Below are 16,937 nucleotides of genomic sequence, written 5' to 3'. Positions count from 1 at the left end.
TTCTTTCTTTCTTTCTTTCTTTCTTTCTTTCTTTCTTTTTTTCTTTCTTTCTTTCTTTCTTTCTTTCTTTCTTTCTTTCTTTTCTTTTCTTTCCTTTCTTTCTCTTTCTTTCTCTTTCTTTTCTTTTCTTTCTTTCTTTCTCTTCCTTCCTTCCTTCCTTCCTTCTTTCTGGTGGGGGGGAAGTGAGGCAGAGTGAGAGGGAGGGAATGAATCTTAAGCAGATTCCAAGATGCAGGGCTCGATCTCACAACCCTGAGACCATGACACGAGCCAAAATTAAGAGGCAGACGCTTAACCGACTGCACGACCCAGGAACCCCATATAAGTAAATTTCTTAATTTCTCTGTCCCTGTAAAAATGAGAATAGATGGGTGCAGTTACTATTATGGGAAAGTGCTATAGACAAGGGAGGTGCTCAGTAAACATTTCTGCCGCTTTCCCTTTCATTCCATTTTTCTTAACCCTACACTGGGCAGTAGAAAAATACAATTTTGAGAACATGACTGACGGTGTGGCAAGGCTATGCCGAGAAGGTGCTATTACATATGGCTTTGTGGCAGTGACTGACTGGTGGGAGCACATCCCTTGGAGCCCTGAGGACATTGTGGTGGGCCTGAGCCACAGCCAGAGCTTGGGGGAGAGTGGTGGCGCCCTGCCCCATGCTTCCCTTTTAGCAGTTGGCTCCAGCTTGTGTAATGCCTAACTTGTGTTGCCGTGTAATTCTCAAGCCCACATACAGGCTGGAGTTTGGTCCCTTTTACCTTGTTCAAGCTCTGATTGAGCTAGAAGTGTATCCTGGGGCTTAAAAAGGACTCATAGTCTTAGACTCATAGTCTTAGAACTCTGCTGGACAGCCTGCTCCATCACAACCCTTATTGTTTGAGCTGGTAGTCATCTCTTTACATAGGGGCCCTCTGGTAACTTCGGAAGCTTGCTGGTTTCCTAGGATTGTAAGAGAAGCAGGTGTACTCATTCCACTGTGATGTCTTCATCTTCTACTTGATGGCCCAGAATAGGGAAAGGGCAATGGCTGCAGGTGACAGAAAGTCATGTCAGGAACTGAATTCTCAAGGCATCAATACATTTGGTAGTTCTTGTTGGTTCCTCTTTGAAATAGACGCGGTCATACTTTTGTGGGGATTGAAATGATTCACTCTTTCTCCTTTCTCTCTCCCCTTGGCCACCTATGTACTTTAATTCAATCTAAGGAGAGTATTAAGGCATGCCCTTTAAGAGCTGATAAGAAATGTGCTGTAAATCTATCATATAGTATAGTAAGATATTTTCACTGACTCTGTAATGAGTTCTATGCTCGGTTCAGACCCAGCATCTTGGACCATTATAATTTAACTTTAGTGGACACCTAACTTTAAAAAAATGAAGGTAATACATGATTGCTAACCAATTACCCTTTTGAGTTATGCCATTGTTTGTTTCTGGAAGTTCATATGTGAATATTAAAGGGCTGCAGTTTTCTAATACATGTTTAAAATATGAAAAATATTTTCCTAGAATCATTTAGGGAATCCTTTTCCATGGTTCACTAAAATGGAAAGGAGAAGAAATAAATTTGAATTAAAATCTAGTTTCATTTGTATTGTTACTAGTCTTCTCTCTATGGTAGATATATGTCTTTCATGAAAGTATCATTGCATGTAGCCGAAGTAATTCTAGGAAATTGGAAATAAAGGGGGAAAAAAGCATTATTTCACCTGGACATTTTATTATGAAATATTATGGTGAGAGCCATTTAAAAGAGGACACTCTGTATCACTGGGAACAGCCATCCAAGATTATAGAGTAAATTGATAGGAAATGAAGATCAAGTAAAAGAATTCATGGGTTTAAAACATGTTCTTTAGCTCCTATGTGTTCTGATAAATGGATTTAGATGAGGAATAGTATCACATTCTTGTGTATGTTTCTGGAAGTTCCCACAGTGCCTGGCAAGGAGCTCAGTAGGTGCTTTGTAAATGAGAAATGAATGGAAGTTCGTTGCTACCAGAGGGATTAGATGAAGCCTTGGAATGCTCAGAGGAGAAATAAAACCAAGGGATTCAAAGAAGGGACAAAAACAGCTGATGACATATTAGGAAAGAATATCGAAACAGAGAGGGGTGCATTTTTAAGGGTGTTCTTGTGACACTCTTTCAAGTAAACGCTGGAGAGCAATCCTTGAGGTGATTCAGAGCAGTGATTCTCAGATTCTTGTAAGGTGGCCCTTACCGTGTTCCTGATGACAAAGATTACGTAATTTCCTAATACCTCTTAAAAATCGAGGTCGTGGATAGTCTGTTCCATGTTCTTTTTTCTCAAGGTCTTTGACACTTGCTATTTTGGGTCAATACCAACGACTAACAAAAAGTGGTCTGTAAAGCACATAGTTAGGAGAGCTGTTTTAAGTTTAACACATCAGAACTTTACTGAGTTCTGCAGGGAGCTCTGTGGTTTCCTGGAGCCCAGCGGAGGTTGAGAGCCACTGTCCTAGAGTTAGTGAAACAGAGCCCTCCTGGGACCAGGTGAGGGAGCGCTTCACAGGAGTTTCTGACAACAAATGTAGGTGTTGTGTTCTGGAAAAGGCCGTTCTTGTTGTGTTGCCCTTGCCGATTCCCTGTGGGCTAGTAGCTTATCTGTCACTGTTATCTAGTCAGCATGGAAGAATCTCATGGCTTTATTTACTCACCTTACCGATCTTTTGAAACTAGCCATCCACGGGGAAGTTTCTGTGAAGTACAATTGTGTGAGTGTAACACTAGTGCGGAGACAGCCAGATTTAGGTTGGCAGCTGAAAGAAAGGAAGTGGTTTGCTTTCTTTTGTGAATTTGCCCCTACCTAGTTCTTGAGAACTTGTTTCTACCTAGAAAGCTTTTTTTTTTTTTTTTTTTAAACTAAATCATGTGAAGTAGTTGCTTTCCTGGGCTGATTCAGGCAATTAGATGAGTAATAAAGACTGTCAGTCCTGGCCTGCCATATTGACTTTTAGAAGTCTATTTAGGGGGAGAAAAATCACTTATGATGATTCATCTTCAAATGATAAAGCTAGTGCATATGCAAATTTTAAATTGTTTGGTATTTCAATAAGTGAATATATTACATAGGCTCAGACGACAGAAGGCTTGAGAAGGGCCGATTGGGAGTGTGTATAATACCACACCAGAAGGGGTGGGTGGATGTTTTATTTTAATACATGGGAATTAAAAATGGCCTGTCTACCTTTGTAAATTTCATTTTCTTTGAAGCCTTTGCAAATCTTCAGCAGAGTAAACCAATTGGCATCTCTGGAGAGAGTTTGTATGTTTCTTTCAGTCTAAGATAAGTAATAGGGGAGCCATGTGGAGTGGGGAAGATGCAGAATGGGAATTGTGCCTTAGATTAAGATTTGGTAGAAGGTTCAGATGCTGGAAGGCGATGACTGGCAGGGTATGTTTTGTAGTTTAGCCAATGATTTTGAGAAGTGGAGGCGGCAGACTAAAAACGATGGGATCTCAAAAGACAGCAAGCCTTGGAATAGAGGTGTAAAGAGCTTTTAAACATAGGTTGGGAGCTCAGTAAATGTTAGTTTCTCTTTTCTGTTCCCCATACCACAGTGGGAAATGATAATAGTTTTCTATTGTGCTTAGGCATATGTGGGTGATGGTGCTGCCCACTGGATCATTAGGTATGAAAAATTAGCTCCTACAATTCAAATCATTCAGCAAATACTTTCTAAATTGATACAGAGATGTAAATATCTATAAATAAATGAATAGCAAAGTAAACATTTCTGTGCAAGGTTGTATGCTAGATGCTGTGAAAGCAAGCACCCCCTCAAGGAGCTTGTGGATTTAGTTGGGGCAAATGCACACTTACTGATGACCAGCAATGCAGAGCATCCAGAAGCTGCTACATGAATAGTACAGAAAAACAGAGCTGCAAAGAGGGACAAACCCCAGTGGACCGGGGCTTCACCCAGGGGGCGACTCCGCTAAACCTGGACTTCAAAGTCTGGTGGGATTCAGGGAAGCGTCAGCAAAGATGGAGGGCTCTCCAGTGTGGAGAATGGTGTGAGCAGAGGCGGGTATGAGTGGCGAGCTCTTCTGATGAGGAGATCTTGTCCTGTAGGGAGGTGGAGGGAGAATGAATACTGGAAACCTGTTGGAGGCAGATGGTGGTGGTTCGGATGGACTCACCTAAGCAGTAAGAGACCCACTGTAAGGCAGGGGGACAGTTGTTCAGTTGAGGTTTGCAGGATGGCTTGCAGGGGCGTGACCAGAGGTCAGGGAAATCCACGGAGAGGCTGAAGCAGCAGTGTAGATGTATAGTGATGGGTGTCTGAGTTAGTTGGTGAAAGAGGAAATGAAAAGAAAAGGAGAAACAGAATCAAATCACATGGAGAATAAAATCACAAGTATGAAAACCTCCATCTTCTCATGGTACTCCTTAAAGTTGTAACCTTTCGGTTGGGAGCTGTTCAGATGGAATAACCTGTCCCATTGGAATGAATGTTGACCAGATGCTTGCACTGAGTGAGAATAAGGACATGAATCCTTTATGGCCCATGACTTGAGATTTAATCACATTTTTTGGTTTGGACAACTGCTAGACCTGCCTCATTGCAGACATTGTCCCTGCTGGTACAAAGATTTGTTTAGTTCTAATTTTTCCCCTCTTCTTTCTTTTAAAATAGACTCTATCGAGAAGAATTTCCAATCCATACCTTGAACACACTCCTTCCCAGGTATGATTCTTTGCTCTTACTGCATTTTCTGAAACAATGATTTATGAATCCTGATGTAGAAATCTCTAGTTATAGCTTTTCCGTCTGCCCCTGGGCACACTGTCTTCTTCACCTGGGGATGACACAGCTGAAGTTCTTTGAAATGCTCTGATCATTGTGTCATGGTACAAGATGTTCATCAGACAGGAAAAGAAATACTGTCCCATCTCCCAAGTCCTTATATGAATGTGTTATCAATATGGTGGAGTTAAATATATATTTTTTCAATTTGCTGTCTTAATAGAAATGCTGTATTTTTAAAATAGTGGGTATTTTACACTAAGAACTTGGTGTAAGAGGGCATTATTTATATTTATAGTTATCTATTAGTAGAATATCTATGTTCATTGAAAAAAGATGGGGAAGCCTTCATTGTGTTTAAAAATAATTTGACAAAGAGTTCCTTTTTTTTTTTTTTTTCCTAAAGAGTAACAGGAGGCTGTGAGCGTTGTGAGGTCTGAAACTTTTTGGCCTTGTTCACTACTGTATCCCCAGAATCTAGAATGGGGTCTGAGAGCCGCTCATTAAATGGTTTTGAAAAACTAAGTGAATGAACATTGATACCTTGTCAGGACCCGTCAAGGGTGAGCTGACTTGTACCTCTTTTAGGGTAGTACTTTTTCTTTTCTTCCAAATTTTTATTTAAATTCTAGTTAGTTAACATACAGCGTAATAATGGCTTCAGGAGTAGAATTCAGTGATTCATCATTTGCCTAGGACACCCAGTGCTCATCATGACAAGTGACTTCTTTTTTTTTTTTTGAGAATTTTTTTTATTATGTTAATCACCATACATTACATCATTAACTTTTGATGTAGTGTTCCATGATTCATTGTTTGTGTATAACACCCAGTGCTCCATGCAGAACGTGCCCTCTTTAATACCCATCACCAGGCTAGCCCATCCTCCCAACCCCCTCCCCTCTAGAACCCTCAGTTTGTTTTTCAGAGTCCATCGTCTCTCATGGTTCATCTCCCCCTCCGATTCCCCCCCTTCATTCTTCCCCTCCTGCTATCTTCTTCTTCTTTTTTTTTTTTCTTAACATATATTGCATTATTTGTTTCAGAGGTACAGGTCTGTGATTCAACAGTCTTGTGCAATTCACAGTGCTCGCCATAGCACATACCCTCCCCAATGTCTATCACCCAGCCACCCCATCCCTCCCACCCCACCCTCCACTCCAGCAACCCTCAGTTTGTTTCCTGAGATTAAAAATTCCTCATATCAGTGAGGTCATATGATACATGTCTTTCTCTGATTGACTTATTTTGCTCAGCATAACACCCTCCACATCGTTGCAAATGGCAAGATCTCATTCCTTTTGATGGCTGCATAATATTCCATTGTATATACATACCACATCTTCTTTATCCATTCATCATGACAAGTGACTTCTTAATGCCCATCACCCATTCAGCCCATCCCTCACCCTAGGGTAGTACTTTCTGTCATCTGACTTGGTGCAGTTTTTGTTTTGTTTTGCTTTGTATACAGTTGCAACATGTTAAAAAATCATTTCCTGCCCTTCACATTTTCTCATCAGGTTGTGTTTAGGAAGTGATAATATTAGGGAAGTGTAAGGATGGGGTTGAAATGTTCCCTGTCAAGTCATAGTCAATATACTATTAGTTGGTTTGCTTCAAGAGAAGATATAAAATATTCAATAGGTGCAAAATAGTGTAGGTGCAGAGTTCACCAAGAAATAAGTAAACAGATATAGCATGCATTCCCAACATATATTAATTTTAATGAGCATGAAGACAGTTCATTTTCATTTAGCTTTCTTTGTGAAGCAACATTGCACTATGGAGGAAGGTACCAATTATAGAGATAGGAGGTAGGATATAAAGTAGGACATGGACCTCTTTAGATCTAAGGAATACCCTCCATCCTCTAAGAATCAGAGATGCCTATGGGTGAATTAGAAGATAAATAAGGAGGTTAAGTAAAATTTTTATCTGCTAGGTGGAATCGTGATGTAGATGAAACCAGGATGCTTGGAATTAACGATGAGCGCTGCAGCTGAGTGAAGCTTAAGAGTGAAGCAGATAGCAGCCTATCACATCGTATCACAGAGTGAGATGTTCACTAGATAGGAAAATGTTATTTTCCCATCTTCCAAGACTTTTACATGAAAGCATTATCAATATGGCAGAGTAATATGTAATATAAATATACTTCAATTTGCTGATTGATAGAAACTATTTTAAAAAACATATTTTATTCTGGAAACTTGGTATAAAAGATTACTTATAGTTAAAGCAGTTTATTTGGAAAATAGTTACTGTAGCTTAATAGCACAAGTGGACCAATAGCAAAAATAAAATGGGTAGTAGTTGGTCTGTAGCTACGTAGGCTAAAGTGTTTTTAAACTTAGGGACATGGGCATGATTTTTTTATATGGTTTGCTATTGGCAGCTCACAAATTGTCATATTATTCTAAATTTATGGAGAATATTTGTCTTTTTCCATTTAGATTTATGGAGAGAATTCTTCTTGTGCAGGAAGAGCATTGAGGAATATTATTATCGTTCAGGCAACTGACCTGATAAAGGACAGAGTGAACCTCAAGGGATTTTACAGGTAACACAGTTTTCTAACACCTTGTCAAAAATGCTCCTTGAATAATAATAAAAAAAAAAAGTGTTGAAATCATAACCTTGATCACAAAGAGCTGGGCTGTATCAGTACTGGGAGGATTTGTTTGTTTGAAGTGTCTATTTGGGGTACTGATGGTGATTTTTCTCTTAAACTCAGCTGAATATTTGTTGACAGTAGACTCCTAGTTCTGAAGTTGGGGTATGGAATCTCCAGGTGCAAGTGGATGGGTTCCTGAGAGAGTCTCTGCTCTGCTTCCTCTGAAATGTGATGTTTTATATATTTGTACTGGGTATGTGCTGCACTGGGACTTCAATAAGCCTAGGCGCCTTCTTCAGGGACCTTATCAAGGTTCTTTGAAATACTCTTGGGAGATCTGTGGGAGAGGGAATTCTGCTCTAACTTGCCAGGGGAGGATGAGCCCCTCCTTGGGCGCTGCAAGGAGGGGGAAGGGCAGGTGGCAAACATTTGGCATTTCTCCATCTTGGCTTGTGAATAAGGGCAGAGGTATAAAAGGAAATGGATGGGCTAAAATGGTCAGTTTTAAAGTATAGCTGGACTAAGAGAATTGTCACTTAGAAAGTTGAGGACACATGTTCTCATTTCATGGAGCCATTTAAAGAAAAAACAAAAGTGGATTACTATACCAAACAATCCCAAAACTAAATTATAAAGATAAAACAAAAAAAATTTATTATCATTTTTTCTTACAGAAACGAGATTGCGATATACCATAAAGAATAGGAAGAGTACTCAGAATAAATGACACCAAAAAAAGTAGGAAAGGGGCACCAGGGTGGCACAGTCGGTTAAGCCCCTGACTCTTGGTTTCAGCTCAGGTCATGATCTCATGGTCATGAGATCCAGCCCTGCCTCAGGCTCAGAGTGGAGTCTGCTTGAGACTCCCTTTCCCTCTGCAACTTCCCCCCAAAATAAATAAATAAATCTTAAAAATGGTAGGAAAGATTCTCAGAATAAGGACATTCCATTAAGTTAACTAAATTTAGCTTTATCACAAACTCATTATAATATTCCTGTTTTTTCCATTTGTCACAGTTGGGAAAAATTCATGGCCTGGATTTGGGGGATAGTGGATTTGGGAAAAAATCATGGCCTGGATTTGGGGGATAGTGATTCCTAACCTTTTTGAGTAAGAAGACCTCCTTTTCATTGAGACATGACTTAAAATGCACAATTCTTGAGGGTACAGCTTGATGAATTTTTTATTATTATATACACCTATGTAACTATTATCCATACCCTAGATAATTCCTTAATATTCTTTTCTAGTCACTATCCCAGGCTACCAACTACTTTCTAATCAGACTCTTGGCAGAATCTGTTTTCTGAGGCACCATTGAGCAAGGGTGGGAGGGAAGGTTGGGAGAACTACAATGAATTAATACTTTAAAATCCCATATTAAATTTTTTAAAAGATTTTATTTATTTGAGAGAGAGAGAGTTATACAGAGCACTAAAACAGAGGGGGAGGGGCAGAGGGAGAAGCAGGCTTCCCGCTGAGGAGGGGGCCTGATGTGGGACTTGATCCCAGGACCCTGGGATCATGACCTGAGCCAAAGGCAGATGCTTAATCAACTGAGCCACCCATGTGCCTGAAAATCCCATATTAAATTAACCACATTAGTACATATATAGGTTTTGAAAAATATTCCTAGGTTAGACATGATCTATTCTGTTGAGAAAGCATGTTTTTGTATATATGGACTTATGAACTTCTTGAAAAAAGCTTGATCCCCCACCCCCCACCCCCCCCATAAACAATTCATAGCCCAATGTCTGAGAACCTTCAGTTTAAAGCCCGGGCCAACTAGACATGACAGGTGAGAAGAGTGGTTGCAGTCCTGGCTGGACCACTTCACATAGAGCCTTTTTAATTTTTTTTTTAATAGATGATGGTATCAACTTTAAACCTATCTTTTTTTTTTTTTTCATTTTTAAAAAATAAAAACTTGTTGGATATGACTTTGGGTCTAGTCGTGAACAGGCTCCTATGATGCTTTTTAGCTACCACATAAGGCTGTGTGTAAGATGCGTCATTGCTCTCAGTTCCTTTATGTGGTCTCCATGGATATAGATTGAAAAAAGCATTGGGAGATGTACGTTAATGAGGTTCATGGAAAAGAACCATCCATCCAAGTTAGAACACATTTAGGGTTCAGTGGGAGTAGAATGGGGAGAGAGCATGTGCTGTGCTATTTCAGATTCCCAGTGGTCGGGCCAGAACTTCATCTTTCATAATCTAAGGATTGATGAGTGCCCTGGGTCTAAAGATAAAGTGCTAATATGATTGCCTAGGATGAGTCATTTTCCTTTGTCTGGTAGTAAATTGAGGTGAAGTGTTCCCCATGTCCTACATGAGAATTACTTTCAGAACTTTAAAATCTTTTCTATTCCTTTTGCACTATAGGAAAAATCATACTGGTTTCTGAGACTTCAAGTAAGTCTTTAAATACCATCACCCCATTTACATTTGAGATTAGGGTTCTGTCTGCAGTACCATGAATGAATTGCTAAAAATGCAACTAGAGACAGAAGGAAACCAGGAGAAATCAAATTTTCAGCTCAAAATATTGGAGCTGAGATAATGTTTAATGTTTTGTTATAGCAGTCACCTTGGCCTCGTAGCTAATCACCTCCATATCACAATGTTCCTGCCTCGTATTGCAACTCCAGTTAGATCTACATGTACTCAAATGGTTTCTGGATCCAGTACAAGACTGAAAATACACTGTGAGTAAGAACTGGGTGTTCAGATCGCTCCCTTCCATCTCTCCCTTTTCTTCCTCATTGCTCTCCCCTAAGTCCTGTAGGTTTAGGTACGGTAGCTGGATTGCTGCAGCCCTGGTCAGCAAGCCAGGGGAGTAGTTCAGCGCAGAGGCCCTCACCTCATGCTGTTGGCTTTGGCGATATTAAGGATAGTGTTTGTCCCTATTCCTAGTGGGGTTTTCCCTGGTGCAGATGGATTGTTGAAGGAGATTTGAAGCATAACTTAATCAAGTTAGAGGTGGAGGAGAAGGGGATCACCAGCAACTGAAACAGTAGCTTGCTGGCCGGGTTGGGGGCTCTGATGAAATATATTGTCACAGCAGTACTCTGGCCATATGTTTAGTGTGTGGACTCAGCCCTCTTCCCAAGATAGAGTGAGCCCTTCCCAATGAGAAGGTAGAGCTGGGGGATTGGGGCTTTGTGGTCACCAGTGTCACCTGGGCCCCGTTCAGCCACACTGCACCCAAATCTACACATTAACCGAATCCCCCAGGTGCTCCTAAACACAGTTTTGAGAAGCCCCAGTCTAGGAAACTTCTTCCCCATCACCTGTGAGCAAGGCAGACATACTCGTCCATCTAGCCACCTTTTGCAATTTGGCAGTTTGGTTTGCCTAGTAAATGTTTGGTTATGTCCTATTCCGGGTGGTCAGACACTGAGAGCAAGTTGAGGACTGGATTGTTCTTAGAATAAGGATTACGATGATACAGTGTTTTAATCCATGGGATAAAAGTGCTTTACAAGCTCAAAGATGCTGGCTAATTGACAGAGGGGTTGAGGAATTAATTAACACTTTGAGCCTTTAACATGAAAGGTCTCTTACAGAATTAGAATATTGACGGTTTTGTCTAATTGCCTAGTTTATTGTGATCTGTTTTCTCCTTTTTCAAAAAATATCCGTTTATTTGACAGTTAATCTTTCTAATGTCTTAATGCTAACGCGCAACTAAATGTGTCTGGTATTGCCTTAATTGCCTTAGAGTATCTTTCAAATAGTGACACTTCACCAAAAAAAAAAAGTGATGCTTTATCAAAAGCTGGAATATTTGTTCAAATTTCTCAGCAGAGGGGCGCCTGGCTGGCTCAGTCTATAGAGTATGCGACTCTTGAGCTTGAGGTCGTGAGTTCAAGCCCCATGTTGGGTGTAAAAACAGAAACAAAAACAAAAAGCAAACTCAAAACCACAAAACAAATACCTCTGAAAATGTAGTACCTCATGGCATTTCTTCATATTATTGGTCACTGTGATTTCTAGATATTGATGACTATGACCAGTCACAAAAAATAAGTAGTATTTTTCTGTTTTAGGAATAAAATAAATGTTGATGTGTTTTGGTCCTTAAATATCAAATATGGAATAAAGACAGCCATTTACACGATACGTCTTTTAAAAAAAAAACATTTTAGTGACGTTTTCATAAGGGAGAATGATTTTCAGTGAAATTTCTTCAAATGAAAACCGTATTTCAAGAAGTTGTCTTCTTCTGAGTTTCCATCTGAGGCTGATAAAGATGAAAAAGTAGGCATGAAAATACTGCTTGTGATACCCAGACTGGGGCATGCTTCAAGTATAGTTGTGTATTTTAAGACAGATTACAGGGGATATTTTTGTGTATGTGGTTAGCGGAATCCATCACACACATCTGGGTTTATGAGTTTATGATCTAGGCTGCTTAGCTAGATTGCTTAGATGATATTAAAAAGAATAATGGTCATATTTATTGTTCTTTGAGACAAATTTTAGGATTTAATATGTTTGGAGAGTGGCAAACAAAACTCTTTACCACTCACTGTGGTCCTAACTTTGTGTAATCTTCTTGGAGTTATTTTGTTCTCAAAAAGACTAGATAAAAATCTGTAAAGGGTTGAACAAAAGTTTATCACCATCACCTTGATGCTTGTCTTACCAAGGCAGAAGCATTATATTTATATAATGGATTGCTAAATTTATTCCTTCATTTGTTCAAACACATGTTTTGAGAACTTGCTATGTGCCTGGAATATTCTAATTGTTGGGGTTTAACAGTGAGCTATATACATAGTCCCTGATATCCTGAAAATGATTCTGAAGTGAGGAAAGCAGATATTATTCATTCAGAAGGATGTACAATTACTACAATTACTAGGCGATTTGAAGCAAAAGTATAAGAGGGTATGATTCTAAGTTTTCTTATGGAAGTGATACTGGGCTGAAATTGGAAAGATGAATAAGAGGTGCCTGTTCATTTATTATTGAGTCCCTTGTTTAAAAAAGCATGAAAAGGATGATATTAATGATCAATTCTTGGGCAAATGAGTGGCAACACTGTCTTACTATGAATGGCTTTCCTTTTGTTCAGGAGGAGCTGTGTTGGGTCAGAGCTGGTAGACTGGCTTCTAGAACACTGTCCTTTTGTCCAGTGCAGATCTATGGCCATAGGGGTCTGGCAGCTCCTACTGGATATGGGAATTATGTTATCAGGTCAGTATTACATGTTTTGAAAGCATGGAAGCGTTATTTTATTAAGCTACCAGAACAAAATTTACGTTGATTTTCTAGAGGATGTTACAATCTGGATGGAAATTGTTTTCACAGGTAAATATTTGCATTCTCTCACATTTTATAAACGAAAGTGACCAGTCATCTTTTGATTAATTCTCACACCTTTTGTAAAAATAATTAGGTACTTGCTGATGTATAGACTACTACGTCTAAGAGTCTTTCCCTTACCCTCTTCTCTACTCAGAAGGCTGCTCACAATTTTTTTTAATCAGTGACATCTTTAGTTGCTCTAAATGTGTGATTTATCTAGCTGTACTTAGAATAATTATCAGAAACTGATTTTATGAGTGGAATGTTACGCCATTTTAATTAATCATGAACAATTAGAGATATGACCTATGAAAATTAGCTGTTTAAACAGAACACAAAATTGATGTTAACTAGCAACTAAAATAGATGGCAGATAGCACTTTTCTTAGTTGAGCCCAGGGAATTAAAGAATTAGAAGTTAAGCAATCTGGATTCTTAATTTAGCTTTATCATGCAGGTGCTAGTTGGTCACTAGGAAGCCCCTTTGTCTCCATAAGTAATAAATATTGAGAGTCAGAGAGCATAGTAAGGTTCAGAAAGGTATACCCAAGTCCCAGTGTAGTACAGATGGGAATGTAGGTGTAATTTCAGTGAGTTGTTAATACCTAGCGCCTGATATTCTTATTTAGAAAAGTGGTAACTACCTTTGAGGAATGTTACCAGCTTGCTTGTGAGGTTCATGTTTCTGGTGAGCAAAAAAATTTGTGTCAGTGTTTTTTTGGATAAGTCTCTAATTCTTGATTCCTTTTAAAACAGCCTTGGTAGCATTGACACTTTGTGCTAGGTAATCCTGTTGTAGGGGCCTGTCCTGTACATTAGAGGATGTTTAGCAGTATCACTTTTTCTACCCACCAGATGCCTGTAGCACCCTCTAGTAGTGAGAACCAAAAATGTCTCCAGATACCGCCGAACGTCGCTTGGGTGTCACAGTTGCCCCCAGTTGAGAACCACGGTTTAAAACTTGAGATAGTGTTACATTTGTGTATCGCTCAAGTAATTAAATATATCCGTTTGCTTTGAGACACACAAGAAATTCTCCCCACTTTTTGAATTGTTACTGATTTCACCTGTCTGTGAAGCAGAAGAATCATAAAATATATATGAATATGCTGGCTAAAGCCTCAAGTAATAAAAATAGGTTGGTCATTAAGTCCCTTTTAATTCAATGGGATTGTGAACATGAATGGACTTAGAATATATAATTATAATCCTACCGCTGGGTTCTCCCTAATAATTAGTAGGGCTTTCAATTTATTATTTGGTTTATGACTCACTAAATAATAGACTTTAAAAAAATAGATCCTCCCCTTTTTGTTTCCAACAGTGGACCAGAATTTATACTTTCAAGATACCTATGTTTTCTACCAGTTTTCTTCTGATGAATGTAGCTACTTGTACTGTGAATTTGAAAGAGAAGAAGAATGGCAGAATGGTGTCAAACTTTTACTGCAACTTGTGCCTCTCATTCCTGCTAGAGCGGGCATCTGTGAACTGTAAGTAGATGCTCTTTTGTTCTAATATAAAATTATTCTCACTTAGAGAATATTTCCTGTTTCTAGGCACTGTGCTCCACTCTTTAAGGTCACCATCTCCTGTAAGAGATAGCTGTCCCGTTCCCATTTCTCAGAGGCAAGTTCAGAAAGGTAAAAGGAATGGCTGGAGACTAAATCCAGCTAAAAAATGGCTGAAGTGGTATTCAAATCCCAGAAGTTCATGCCTTGCCAGCTACACCATGCTGCGGCTAATTTAATCATCACTGTGTGAGTTGTGATCTAAATTAGGAGTAAAAATGACTTGGCTTAGGTTGAAATAAAATAATAACTGACATATTATCCGCTCTCCAAATCGTGACTTTCCTAAGAAAGAGCTCAACAGACCTTTCTGAAAATAAGCGAGAAGCAACATTTGGCAAATTAAAACACGTGAATCACTATCACATGAAGATAGTGAATCACTATATGATTAAAATGAATTAAAATTCATTAGAGAAGGCTTGGGAACAAGGCTTGAGTCATGAGATGGTGTTGTTGATATGTCTTCGTCTCTCCACGGAATTCATGATAAGCTTATTTTGGAATAATGAATTTCAGATTAAAATTTTCCGTCAATAACTTCTCCATATTCAGTTTTCAAAATACGTTCCCATACTGTGGACTCTCAGGTCTGTGAGATTAGCAGGGCAAGTGGTGTCATTTTTATCTCATGGATAGGAAGGTAGGTTTCAGGAGAAACACCTACAATCATCACAAAGATGAGTTACTCTTAAAAAAAACAACAACTGGACAGTTAATCCAGGCTTTTAGAAAAGAAATAAGTGTTAGAATATTAATGAGATACTGTGCTAATAGGTTGATTGTAGAAACACATCTTAATGTCAGGAACTACGCTAACTGCTTTATATTATTTCATCTTCAGATGAATTCTAGAAGTTACTACTATTGTTGCTTTTTTATAAGTGAGGAAAGTGAGGCACAGAGGCCAGGTGGCCTGTCCAGGGTCACATGAGTAGTAAGTGGAACGTTAGGGTTTGAATCCATGCCTGGGTGACTCTAACAGCTACTCTTCTAACACCTGCCAGAGTGTGATCCAGGAGTCATTCCAGCTTCCCCTCCTAAGACAGTATAAACAGAAACTATAAAAATGTTAGACAGACTCCGAAATGGTTATGACTTTCCCACCACCACCTCGCATAGAGGACCTTGGAATGGTAAAGCAAAATTCAAACGTAATTCTTCAGAAACAGAAAATGTTCTTTAGTATAAGATGCTTTTTTTTTTTTTTTTTAAGATTTCATTTATTTATTTAGCAGAGAGAGAGATAGCGAGAGCAGGAACACAAGCAGGGGGAGTGGAAAAGGGAGAAGCAGGCTTCCCGCCAAGCAGGGAGCCCGATGTGGGGCTCGATCCCAGGATCCTGGGATCATGACCTGAGCCGAAGGCAGATGCTTAACGACTGAGCCACCCAGGCGCCCCTAGTATAAGATGCTTTTAATAGAGGTGAGAATTTCCTGAGAAAAGTCAGAGAGCATTTTAATAAACTTTAACAAGCTTTCCAAGAAGGAGTGTGTGCTTTGGAAGCTAGAGATGACTGTGCCTTGCCTTGAGGCCGGGAGACTGGCCTTCTCTAGCAGCTCTTCTTTTTTTTTTTTTTTAATTTTTTTTATTGTTATGTTAATCCCCATACATTACATCATTAGTTTTTGATGTAGTGTTCCATGATTCATCATTTGCATATAACACCCAGTGCTCCATGCAGTACATGCCCTCTTTAATACCCATCACCAGGCTAACCCATCCTCCCACCCCCCTCCCCTCTAGAACCCTCAGTTTGTTTTTCAGAGTCCATCGTCTCTCATGGTTCGTCTCCCCCTCCGATTTCCCCCCCTTCATTCTTCCCCTCCTAGCTTCTTCTTCTTCTTTTTTTTTTTTTTAACATATATTGCATTATTTGTTTCAGAGGTACAGGTCTGTGATTCAACAGTCTTGCACAATTCACAGCACTCACCATAGCACATACCCTCCCCAATGTCTTATCACCCAGCCACCCCATCCCTGCCACCCCACCCCCCACTCCAGCAACACTCAGTTTGTTTCCTGCGATTAAGAATTCCTCATATCAGTGAGATCATATGATACATGTCTTTTTCTGTTTGACTTATTTCACTCAACATAATACCCTCCAGTTCCATCCACGTTGTTGCAAATGGCAAGATCTCATTCCTTTTGATGGCTGCATAATATTCCATTGTATATATATACCACCTCTTCTTTATCCATTCATCTGTCGATGGACATCTTGCCTCTTTCCACAGTTTGGCTATTTCTAGCAGCTCTTCTTAACCATTTCCTGTCCTGCACGCAGGATGGAGGTGTCCAGTCGCATGGGCGTACACGGGGTACCAGGGCCATAAGGGCAGCTGAAATCAGCTTGCGGGCAGTCCTCATGATTTCGCTCCACTGCTTTCTCCCTGACTCAGAGAGCAGATTGGAATGCCACTGGGGGAGATGACCTTGTTAGAGGAAAACCCTGAGTCCACTCTAGGTTCTAAAAATTACTTTCAAAATTCGATTCCTAATATTAGTTCCAGATTACCTGCAGTCATTTGTCACATCGATCACTAAACACAAATGGCATGCATCTGGAGTTGAGAATCACTTGTGCCTTGTTTATCAGCAGGTATTTTATTGGTGGTGGTACATTGGGAGTGGTCATTCCTCTGGGGC

General features: G+C 39.6%; 1 protein-coding gene across 2 annotated transcripts in view; it reads left to right on the top strand.

Annotated features, from left to right (window-relative positions):
• Positions 1-16,937, top strand: part of RAPGEF5 (Rap guanine nucleotide exchange factor 5) — a 230,887-nt gene that overhangs the window by 33,744 nt on the left and 180,206 nt on the right. The window contains exons 2-5 of one of the 2 annotated variants that reach the window (XM_035020718.1): positions 4,667-4,717; positions 7,234-7,340; positions 12,482-12,603; positions 14,039-14,207. In XM_035020718.1, coding sequence (XP_034876609.1) covers positions 4,667-4,717; positions 7,234-7,340; positions 12,482-12,603; positions 14,039-14,207 — 449 coding nt within the window. Of the gene's footprint in view, positions 1-4,666; positions 4,718-7,233; positions 7,341-9,981; positions 10,107-12,481; positions 12,604-14,038; positions 14,208-16,937 lie in introns of those variants that run through there. The other variant, XM_035020719.1, reaches the window with a different exon arrangement.

Source organism: Mirounga leonina, unplaced genomic scaffold (genome assembly GCF_011800145.1).
Source record: "Mirounga leonina isolate KUSES-001 unplaced genomic scaffold, KU_Mleo_1.0 Mir_174, whole genome shotgun sequence".
In the NCBI taxonomy this organism is placed as follows: Eukaryota; Metazoa; Chordata; class Mammalia; order Carnivora; family Phocidae; genus Mirounga; species Mirounga leonina.
The sequence above is the reverse complement of the archived record's forward strand: the minus strand, read 5'-3'. Positions and strand labels throughout refer to the sequence as shown.